General features: G+C 34.3%; 1 protein-coding gene across 3 annotated transcripts in view; it reads left to right on the plus strand.

Annotated features, from left to right (window-relative positions):
* Nucleotides 1-12,502, plus strand: part of PTPRQ (protein tyrosine phosphatase receptor type Q) — a 231,550-nt gene that overhangs the window by 155,925 nt on the left and 63,123 nt on the right. For all 3 annotated transcript variants that reach the window (XM_059886458.1, XM_059886459.1, NM_001192555.2), the window contains exons 29-33: nucleotides 2,666-2,910; nucleotides 6,656-6,722; nucleotides 9,508-9,666; nucleotides 10,201-10,423; nucleotides 11,993-12,066. In XM_059886458.1, the coding sequence (XP_059742441.1) occupies nucleotides 2,666-2,910; nucleotides 6,656-6,722; nucleotides 9,508-9,666; nucleotides 10,201-10,423; nucleotides 11,993-12,066 (768 nt within the window). The remainder of the gene's footprint in view (nucleotides 1-2,665; nucleotides 2,911-6,655; nucleotides 6,723-9,507; nucleotides 9,667-10,200; nucleotides 10,424-11,992; nucleotides 12,067-12,502) is intronic.

Here is a 12,502-nt window from a genome sequence, read left to right on the forward strand (position 1 = left end):
TGTTTTATTATATAATCTAAGGATTAATGTCAGAATCTGTACAGATTGCCTCAAGTTGGTATGAACAGGGTCTGAGTGGATAGTAAGATTGTAACCTGTGAGAAATTACTGTGGAAAGTCAACTTCCCAGAACTCGCTTGCCCCATCCTCCTTCAGACTCCTGATGTTCTTTGCCAGCAGATATATCTCTGGAAAGAGCACATGAAGGATGTGTTGCTATAGTTTATTTGTTGCTATCTGTAAGGTAAGTATAGGAGGTAAAAAAAAAAATTAGTCTTTTCATTATGCTGTATATTTTATTATCTATAGACTTACTTACCATTCTAAATTGAAAGGTACATCTTATCCTCAGCACCATAAAATTCTACTTGTTTCCATTTAATTGCCATGTATAGTTCAGGTACTTATTTTACTTTTTGTACTTCTCCCTTATCCTGCCCATCTGTGAGAAAAGTTGCTGCTAAACTTGTTCATGTTCATACCCTAAAACTTTGATCAACAATCTTAATGTGACACCTTTTCCAAGGATATTGTAGTTTCATAAATTTTTATTAAACCTCTAAGAATAGATTTTAGATATGAAAACAAAGATATCTGGAGGATAGGAAGTTCTTTCTAACACTCAGATAATTTTTTCATGTATTCAACTTTAAAGCTGATCCTAATTTTAGGAAATCATCTTTCATAAAAAGAAATATATATATTCTTATATATCATAAAAATGGATAATAGCAATTGTGAAAATGTGTGTTGAACCAATTTAACCTTTATATCAGCTATGCATTTCTTCACATTGTGATATTTGCACAATAACATATTTATCTGCTTCTCTCTTTTTTTCTATTTATTTACTTATGTTTTGCTTGCCATAGGGAACTATCTCTAGATATCTCTACAAGTGTATATGAATATCTGAGCTATTCATAGTCAAATATGAACAGCCTTCTTCATGGAAATTTGTTACCTAGAATGGAAGAATATATACATTTCAATGTGATTAAAATAAATATGTTCATGCAACCATTAAATTTTATTTTTTTTTTCTTTGAAATTTTATTTTATTTTTAAACTTTACATAATTGTATTAGTTTTGCCAAATATCAAAATGAATCCGCCACAGGCATACATGTGTAAAAAATACTAATTATATAGTTTGATAAGAACTAGTTCTCACATTTATAAAATAATTTTATCCTGTGTTATTTTTCATAACAATTTATTGATATTTGGCTAGTTATATGTTAGGGCAACTTTTATTTATCAAAAATAAACAGGAATATCTAGAATATATAAAGAAATATTAAAATTCAACACTTAAAAAGAATCTAATCAGACAATTGCAGAGGGGACTTCCCTGGCAGTTCAGTATTTAGGACTCCAAGCTGCCACTGCTGGGTGCATGGGTTCAATCCCTGGTCAGGGAACTAAGACCCCACATGCCACATGGCCAAAAAAATGAAAAGAAAACTGACAAAGAACATGAACTGATATTTCACCAGAGAGGAAATATGATTGGCAAATAAACTCAAGATATGTTTTTTCAACACTATTATCTGTTAAGAAAATGTAAATTAAAACCACAATGATACATCAGTATGCATCTACTAGAACAGAAAAAATAATTTTTAAAATAGTAATAATACCAAATGCTGGAAAAAGTCCAAAAAGACTGTATCTGTCATACATTGCTAGTGGGAATATAAAAGGGTATAACTACTGATACAATATAAAAATATTTTGGTAATCTGTAAAACTGAACATGCACTCATGATAGATCCACAAGTTACAATCTTAGGCAGCTATCACAGACAATTGAAAACTTAATGTTCATACAAATATCTTTATATGAATGTTAACAGGCTTATTAGGAATAACGACAAAATAACTGGAAACAACCCAAATGCTTTTATGATTAAACAAATTCTAGTACAGTGGAACACTACTCAGCAATGAAGACAGAATAAACTGTTGCTATACGCAGCAGCTCTGATCTCAAGGTCATTGTGCTGTTGTCTTTGGCAACTAATAAAACTATGCAGGTGGAGACTGACCAGTGTCGAGGAGTCACGGAGTGCTAATATAAGGGGAGAGCAAGAGGACTTTTCTTTACGGTGACGGAAGAGTTTTGTATCTTGTTTCTGGTGACGGTTACAGTAGTCTATACATGGAATTAAATTGCATAGAACCATACAAAAATACAGGAAAGCATGAAAAATGGTGAAAATTGAATAAGACCTATAGTCAAGTTAATATGATTGTGCCAGTTCTGTTTCCAGGTTTGATATTTAACTACAGTTATATGAGATGTCACCACTGGGGAAAGCTGGGGGAAGGTAACAGGGAATTGAATGTACGATTTTTGCAACTTCCTGTGAGTCTACATTATTTTTAAGTTCAGTGTCATAGGAGTTCATTCTGTGTAAGACACATACATATAAAAGGCTAAATATATAAGCAAATAAATTGGATCACTGTTATGGTTTCTGTGATCTATAAATGTCAGTGATTCTATAATGAACCAGCCATTTTGCTTTTCATAATTACATGATTTGTGTAATACTCTTTGTAAAGAGAAATTTGAGAAAAGTTTGAAGCAAATCAGTTTTATATGGAGATCAAAACGAACACAAATTTTTAAATAATTTTAACTGCTGAATACTTTTAGTCCCTAAGGATCCACCTAACAACATGACATTTCAGAAGATACCAGATGAAGTTACAAAATTTCAGTTAACATTTCTTCCTCCTTCTCAACCAAATGGAAATATCCAAGTGTATCAAGCTTTGGTTTACAGAGAAGATGATCCTACTGCTGTCCAGATTCACAACCTCAGTATCATCCAGAAAACTGACACATCTGTCATTGCGATGTTAGAAGGGCTAAAAGGTGGACATACGTACAACATCAGTGTAAGTGTACACAGTTTCTAATTATTCCTCTGTTTTACAAAACTGATAGAAAAACTCAGCATTCAAAAATACTGCAGCTTATGGAATACTACATTTTCCTTATCTCTAGGTGGAATTGCTTAAGACATGCCAAGTGAAAAAGATTTGGGGAAACAGAATTGCTGATTTCCTATTTTAATACAGAAAGTCATGTGAAAATATGTAAATAACAGAAAAGTGTGCACAATTGTAGTGGAAATCCAAAAATAAAGCATAAAGAAAACCAACACTAAAAGTTAAAGAGCAGTGATATATAGATAGTTCTGCCTAAAGGGAGACTGTTTCTGTGTGATTATAAATGGAAAATGGAAAAGGAAATAGCAAAAGCAAAGGGCAGAAATAACTATTTGTATGATTGAAATTCACATGTATTTCACACAACTATTGCTAAAAGCATTTTATATCTTAATTCTAAATTATCCATTTTGGAAAGTAAATATATATGTGAGTTCATATACATACACACAGACATAATACACATACAATTTGTTTCACCCTTTCACTATTTTTATAGCATGTCTTGGAATTTTCAAAAAGAACTATATAATTCAGAAAATAATCTATTAAGCATCATAGAACCAACCTAGCTGCTGCTGCTGCTAAGTCGCTTCAGTCGTGTCCGACTCTGTGTGACCCCATAGATGGCAGCCCACCAGGCTCTGCCATCCCTGGGATTCTCCAGGCAAGAACACTGGAGTGGGTTGCCATTTCCTTCTCCAATGCATGAAAGTGAAAAGTGAAAGGGAAGTCACTCAGTCGTGTCCGACTCTTTGTGACCCCATGGACTGCAGCCTACCAGGCTCCTCTGTCCATGGGATTTTCCAGGCAAGAGTACTGGAGTGGGTTGCCATTGCCTTCTCTGAGAACCAACCTAGACAGCATATTAAAAAGCAGAGACATTACTTTGCCAACAAAGGTCTGTCTAGTCAAGGCTATGGTTTTTCCAGTGGTCATGTATGGATGTGAGAGTTGGACTATAAGAAAGCTGAGCACCAAAGAACTGATGCTTTTGAACTGTGGTGTTGGAGAAGATTCTTGAGAGTCCCTTGGACTGCAAAGAGATCCAACCAGTCCATCCTAAAGGAGATCAGTCCTGGATGTTCATTGGAAGGACTGATGCTAAAGCCAAAACTCCAATACTTTGGCCACCTGATGGGAAGAGCTGACTCATAGCCTATTATACAGAGTGAAGTAAGCCAGAAAGAAAAACACCAATACAGTATACTAACCCATATATATGGAATTTAGAAAGACGGTAACGATGACCCTGTATGCGAGACAGCAAAAGAAACACAGATGTATAGAACAGTCTTTTGGAGTCTGTGGGAGAGGGAGAGGGTGGGATGATTTGGGAGAATGGCATTGAAACATGTATAATATCATATATGAAACAAATCGCCAGTCCAGGTTCGATGCAGGATACAGGATGCTTGGGGCTGGTGCACTGGGATGACCCAGAGGGATGGTACAGGGAGGGAGGTGGGAGAGGGGTACGGAATGGGGAACACATGTACACCCGGTGGTGGGATTGTGTTGATGTATGGCAAAACCAATACAATATTGTAAAAAATAATAATAATAATAATTAATTAATGATTAAAAAAATCTGAGAAAAAAAATGAAAAGACCCTGATGCTGGGAAAGATTGAGGGCAGGAGGAGAAGGGGACGACAGAGGATGAGATAGTTGGATGGCATCACCGACTCAATAGACATGGGTTTGGGTGAACTCTGGGCATTGGTGATGGACAGGGAGGCCAGGCATGCCGCGGTTCATGGGGTCGCAGAGTCGGACACAAATGAGCAACTGAACTGAATTGAAATTCACCCTAAGCATTCAAGTAGCTCAAGTAACTACACAGTCAAGTAACTAATCTTCAACAAACTCTTTATATCAGAAAACTGTCATTAGTAATTTGTGTTATTTCCCCCACTCACTGTATATCTGACTTGCTAGGACTCTTGTTACACATACCATTAAATGGACCCCCATTCTAAAAGATCTGTTAGAGAGAAGGTGGTAGTTAAGAGAAGGAACTGACCTAGATTCAAATTCTGGCCCTGCTAGGTTCTTTCAGGGCAGTGTCTGCAAATCTGTGCCTCTTTTTCCTTATCTGAAAAATCAGTAATAGGAATAGTAATTTCTATATAGGATATTAATAGTGATGGGAGGAAACAAATGTTTTGGCTCTCAAAAATAAAAGAAAAATAAGAAATAAAGTACAACTAATTCATAATTTTTGAATTATGAGTGGGTCTTCGTTGCAGTGCACGAGCTTCTCATTGCAGTGGCTCCTCTTGCTGCAGAGCACGGGCTCTAGCTGTGTAAGCGTCAGCAGCTGCAGCTCACAGCCTCTAGAGCCCAGGCTCAGTAGTTGTGGCACAGCTTAGCTGCCCTGTGGCATGTAGAATCTTCTCAGACCAGGCATCAAACCTATGTGCCCTGCTCTGGCGTGTGGCCTGTCATTCACTGTACCACCAGGGAAATCGACTAGTTCATAATTTAAAGAAAAATCAATCTTTGGATTATTTGCAAGGTGCAATTTTCATTGTCCTTAACACCTGAGAATTTACTAGAAATGTGTAACTTTCACATGGGTCCTAACCTAATGAGTCAAAACCTATAGATTTTCATTTTCCAGGGTTTGTGAGTGACTTCTTTCCTCACCACAACTTGAGAAGCACTGCCCAACTGTATTATTCCACTTAAATGTTAGGTTGTAAAGAAATATAAATAATTAAACACATTTAGCATCACTTTTCATTTTAAATACTTTCTTTTTGAAGTTTACATACACCAGTAAATATTTCCTTTTATATTTTTTAAGCTACATTTTATAGGCTTGGTTTATTTACTATACCTGCCACATCATATGTGTTACTTTAATTCAATCAAAATACTTCTAAACTGTGCATAGGGTGGAGGGTGGACCACTAATGTATGAAACAAATTTATTAATTCCAGTCAAGATGCATTCTGAATTGTGTTTATTGAATATAATGAAATTGGCAAGAACACAGTCATTATTAATATATAGCAAGATACAGTGAATTAAAAAAAGAGCCTGTGTCTGCAGCTTCCTAAGCACAAAGTTGATTGAAAGGATTCACATTTGTGTAAATCACCCTCTGCAGATACAAACAGAAATGCTTTATGTGTATATGCTGCATTATGCAGGTTATAGCGTCAGATACTTAGGGGCAGGGGTGAAGCAGGGCAGAGAGGCCAACTTTCAGAGGGATGATTTAATACAGGAAAACTGGGAGGCTGAGGGAATAGGGTTTCATCTCAGAAGGAAAAAAAAAGAGAATCTTCAATATGGATTTAAAGAAAGCTGGAGTTACCTAGCTACACAGAAAAGGAACAGATGTTAGAGTAGATGAGAGAGTGTAGACACAGTGACTCTTCTGCTCTCTCCTCCTACGGGTTCAAACAGAAGCCACATCTTTCTTAGTCTCTGTGAGGGGCTGTTAGGTCACTGAGCCTTTGTTCTCAGGGCTTAGGACCATAGTATCAGTTGTAAGAACTAGTTTACTGCTAACATTCTTCCTCCATATATTACATAAATTTGAGTGCAAGAAAATATAATAGACTATATGAATTGTTTTTTAAAAATAGAATAATTTTTAAATGACGTATAATCATAATTGCTTATACATACACCTGTGCAATAATTTGAAAATAATAAGATGCTTTTTTGTTTTAGGTTTATGCAATCAATAGTGCTGGTGCAGGGCCAAAGGTTCAAATGAGAATAACCATGGATATTAAAGGTACATGAACTGCCTTCCCATGAAATGCTATTGTCTTAAAAGTAATTATAATTTATATTCTGTATTAGAGTTATGGATGTAGGTAAGCTTTTAAATGATGTGTATACATACAGTAAGTATACATTAAGTAATAAGTAGTAATATATGCTTAATAAAGCTATAATTAAAATACCTAAATCATAAGGCAAATTACCATGTTAATTACAGAGGCTGTCTGCTATATTTCTTTTCCACTAAATTGAAATTTTGCTGAGACAAACTTTATAATTGTATTTTATGATTTTTAAATTTTATTGAAAAGAAAACTTCTTTAAATTGCCCATGACTGGACTTTGACTAGTTCTAAGTAGATTCTCTGACTGATCTTTTTTTGAAAGTCAGATTCTTCTAAGTTAATAAAATGGTGTTTACTGAACTACCATATAATCAACTTTATGATTCTGGCTATAAAGTAGATCTATCAGTTCATCATTGACAGGGATTTTTTTTCATAGAAAATATATAAAACTTTAGAGACTCCCTTCCCTCACCAAATTCCACAAAACCCACAGAAGATTATTAAAAGGACTTTAGGGCCACTCAGTTATTCAGGGCGCCTTCTCAAGAATGAAAACAGGCACACAATTTTGTCACTGCTCTAAAAACCTGTGTAAAACCTGCAGAGAGATTAAAAAAAAAAAAGAGAGAGAGAGAGAGAGCTTCAATAGAATTCCACCTGATCCTCTTTCTAAAATGAAAACCATCTTCTCTCAGTCTTCGGTAACTACAGGCAGCACAGTGATTAAAACGCCATCTTTAGGCTGGTCGAGGGTCGAGTCCCGGAGGTTGAATCCTGGGTTGGCCACTTGCTACCTTGTTTGGCCTTAGACAAGTTTCTTAACACCTCTAAGCTTGTGTAATAGAGATAATACTAGTTCCTACCTCGTGTTGTGAGGGTTAAGAGAGAATCTGAAAAACCCACAGTGTCTAGAAACTTGCTTTGATAAGGATAAGAAATATTCACTGTAAGATGAAGCTGATAAATTTTATTTTTTTACCATTGGGTAATTTATATAACTGTAATACTATTTGTTATTCAGTGGCAGACTTACTCATATATTCAACATGTAACAATAGATGCATTATATTTAGTAAAACTTCCCATTTCAGATACTTTGCTCATCCTCCAGTAAAGATGTCTAATTCTGACTTCCCACACCTTACATAGAGCAGATAGACTCATGACCAGTTATCTAGAGAAGATGGGTGAGTACTGGTAGCAGTGATGGGGTCTAAAAAATTGAATTTTTCTCCAGTAATATGCCTAATTTTATTAATGACATGGAGTAACACTGGATTAACAATTGTATCAATTTGGACAGTACCATCCAATGACAGATTCCTCTGACTAGAAACCTTGTCTCGGGGGCTCCCCAGTGGCCTCCCTAGAACCTGGAGGCTGTTCCTGCCACATCCTTTCTTCCTTCCTTCTCGTCATTTACACATGTCGGAATTGTGATCTTGCCACCTACTATTGCTCCCTCCTCCCCTATTCTTCACAAATATTTCCCCCAGTAAACTTCCTGCATATCTAATATCATCATAACTCTGACATCTCAGAGGAGTGAGCTAAAGAATTGAGTCAAAAAGATTTGGTTCATGTCCTGATACTTCCCTTTCACAGCTATGTGGCATAAAGCTGTTTTCCTCATTTATCAAATGGAAATGATATTGCCAAGATTATGACGTGGTTAAAAGGCTTTTAAAAAAGATTTTATAAATATGGGAATTGAAGTTTGATTAAGCAACTTTACTGATGCTCAAACAGCTAGTGTGTGGAGCTCTAAGATGAAACAAGCAGAACTTCTACAAATATTATTTTTGAAGATACTTGTATGCATTGATGGTAAAATGTGAATTATGACACTTGTAGAAATTATTCTGGAAATATGTGTTAAAGTTAAAAGTACATATATCATTTGCTCCAGAAATCCTGCCCTTGGGAGTATATTCTATAGAAATAAAAGAATCAGTGAGTAAGACTTAAGATATAAGGCAGATTAGTGAAGCAAATGTTCAAAGACTGAAGGAAAAGTGAATTCCCATCACTCGGTGAATGATTGAATAAATGTGATGCAGTTGTACCATGACATATAATATAGTTATTAAGAAGAATGAATTAACCCAGAACTTGGTGACTTGAAAAGATTTACACAGTCATTGTAATAAAAAGCAATATGTGGTGTAATTATAATACTTAACAGAGCCCCATTAAAACGTATCAGTGAGAAAAATCCATTATGTATGACTTTATGTATTTTTATATGATTATGTGAGCATAAAGAAAAATGAGAGGATATCATCTAGTTGTTTGGTATGGATAATTGTGGGGTTGGAGGACAGGGCTCCTGGTATGCCTAGAACAGAAATTAGTGAACCAGCTAAAGGAAGTGACAGAAAAAAAAAAACCACTAAAATAGTATGATTTAATACATTTGTGAAAATTTTATATATATATATGTATATATAGTTTGAATTTCTTTAATACATGAAGAGGAATCAGATGTCTGAAAATCACACCTGGGCTCCATTATCTCAGACAAGTCTCAAATATATAATTATATCATTAGGAGGTAATAATTGCCAAATATCTTCTGTATCCAAACAAAAATGTTTCATGTTGTTTAGGTTTGTCATCACTTTATCTGTAAATTACCTGCATGAAAGGAGAATTTAAAATGATTTTCTCTTTTCTGTTAAGAACAAAAAATCAACAGGTAGTGATATTTCATCTTCATGTTTACAGCTCCAGCACGACCAAAGACCAAACCAACCCCTATTTATGATGCCACAGGAAAACTTCTTGTGACTTCAACAACGATTACAATCAGAATGCCAATATGTTACTACAATGATGACCATGGACCAATCAAAAATGTACAAGTGCTTGTAGCAGAAGCAGGAGGTATCATCACATGCCAGGTTATCTTGTTAAATTGTGGAGTGTGGACTGCTGAATGCTAAAGATATTTCAATTCAAAAATAGTAATATAAAATAGACGCGATTATTACACATCTTTTGAGCTTAGTAGATTGTCAATAGTATCATTAATTTTACTGATCATTAATTTATGCCTAAATAGTTTACCAAAATTAAAAGACATGTGCTTAAAATATTTATGTATTCTATATGCTGGTAGGATTTTGGCAGGATGCAGTCTTGATAGCTTCTTTGAAGGTGGGAAAGAGTCACTCTTGACTGAAGAATGCTTTTTCTCTGAGACGTCATTCTCCACAACAGTGTCTATGGATTCATGTGTGATGGGATGGATAGGGTTACCTGCTTATCCAGGTAGATCAGTTGAATCATCCCTGGTGGTTCAGAAAGTAAAAGATGTTGCATCCAGATTTTCCTCATGCAATTATAGAAATGCCTTTTATAAATGTGAAAATACATTTGGATATGACTTATAATAATTCTTCTTTTTTCTGAAAATAGCTCAGCATGATGGAAATGTAACAAAGTGGTATGATGCATACTTTAATAAACCAAGGCCATATTTTACAAATGAAGGCTTTCCTAACCCCCCATGTACAGAGGGAAAGGCAAAGTTTAGTGGCAGTGAAGAAATTTACATCATAGGTGCTGATCGTGCGTGTATGATTCCTGGTAATGAAGACAAAATCTGCAATGGACCTCTGAAACCAAAAAAGCAATACTTGTAAGTATAGTTTATGCTTACTATGCATCATGATAGCAGCTAGTTGACATTTTTAACCCATCCATCTACTCCTCCTTTTATTTTTTCCAGTAAGTACTGGATATCCATAATGTGTTGTGACCTGATGCATGGTAAAGATCAACAAGGCATTGTCCTTTCGTTCAGTAAAAGTACAGTTCTAGGGAAAGCAGGCAAACTTATATTGTGGTTTGAAATAAGCAACTAAGGGCAATATGAATATTGTGCAAACTGGAGAACTCAGGAGAATTTAATTCTTTTCGTAAAGGGCTATGTGACTAATGTGTGATGTTTTGTCTTTCTCATTATTCTGCCATTCATGCTGATGTATGTACAGTTTTAGAAACACTATCCTTGTCTTCCAGTTAATTGTGGCTTCCCTTTACTTCAGTCATAACAATCATTTTCAGCTCTTCATATTATCAAACATCTAGATGATGTATTAAAATATTTATAATTCACTTTAGTATTTGGTATTCTGTAGATTATAATACTCGAATATAAAAACAGATGTTGATATTTTAGCTCTATTAAATGCTTTGCTAAATTTGGCTTTTTTCCTACTAAGTTGACTATTATATCATGACTATACTTTTTAAAAATTTAATTTCCAAAATATAATTTTAATTCTAAATTTGAAAAATACAGCTAATTTCACTTTTGCCTACTAGTTAAAGCGTTATTAAATTCTTCATAAACATCCTAGGGCAACTTAACATTAGAAAGAAAAGTCAGAGCGTTTTTTTTTTTACAAATGCCTATTATCTATTATTAAGAACACTTACTTGGTTACTAAATTATGCCCTGAGATTAATCATCATACAATAATAGTTACAGATATGATATACTACAAAGTTTTATATCCAAGAATTATTGATTTTGCATAATTTTACCAAATCATTTCATATAAACCATAAAATCATAAGAATTTGAGAACAGCAGAGATTATTAATGTAGATTGATGTTATGTTTTAAAATAAGGTAAATTTTGGTTGTCTCTGTGGTGATAGAATTATCCAGCAATTTTTAAGGTTGATTTTCTTCTGTACCCATTTTCTATGTTGTATGTCATGGAAGCATATAAAGTGAAAATATAGCTATGCACACTCAGAATTAATAAGCATTATTCTTTATCTACATGTGAACAAGGTAAGTTTTATATGATCATTCTAAATCTGACTTACTGGTATTTTCAAAGGTGGCTAAAGTGTAGTAGTTATGTTTAATTTAAATTGTGCTTGTGCTGACATTAATTAATTTCATCTGAACAAATCTATGAGAGAGATGATCTACTTAATCTGATTAACTGCTGACTATTCATGAATCTGGTCAAATTTTTCATCACACTCTGATGAAGTTGAAAAGGTCTGTGTCCAGGATAATTATTCATCTCACATAAAGATACTATTTGTTCTGATGGTGGCAGATTTCTAAGTTTATACTTTGTAAATTCATGTTCTCTGAACAAAAATGTCTTTTTCCACAGCTATTTGTTTAAATTATACATGGGAAAAAAAAAGTCATATGTAAATTGTTTTTCTTCTTCCACAGATTTAAATTTAGAGCCACAAACATCATGGGACAATTTACTGACTCTGATTACTCTGATCCTGTTAAGACTTTAAGTAAGACATTTTTGTAGTTTAATTTCATTTATAATCTCAACATGCTAATCATAGCTGTAATGTTCCTTAGTAAATGTATTCCATGACTGAATGTTCTCAAGTATAAAGTCACTTCAAGGTTAATTATGTTGACTAAGACAGAAGCAGTATTTATAATACTCTTTTTAAGTGATGGACTCCATCTATTCAAATTTGGACATAGGTTTCAATATGGTGTTCAGTCTAGGCTGATGTGTATGGACATTACACTAAGAAAATATTTGGTTTTTTAATATGCAGTCTTCTAAGTAAAACATTTTTACTTCATAAAAATGAAAAAGGATTAAGGAAATTTTTCTGAAATAATCCTAAAAGTTAGAAGCTTATCAGTCTTTGTAAGTTTTCTGTCTGATCAGTGCTTTCCTGAGTTTTTCAATTGTATCCACCCAGTCAGGCC

The sequence above is a fragment of the Bos taurus genome, chromosome 5, assembly GCF_002263795.3.
Source record: "Bos taurus isolate L1 Dominette 01449 registration number 42190680 breed Hereford chromosome 5, ARS-UCD2.0, whole genome shotgun sequence".
NCBI lineage: Eukaryota > Metazoa > Chordata > Mammalia > Artiodactyla > Bovidae > Bos > Bos taurus.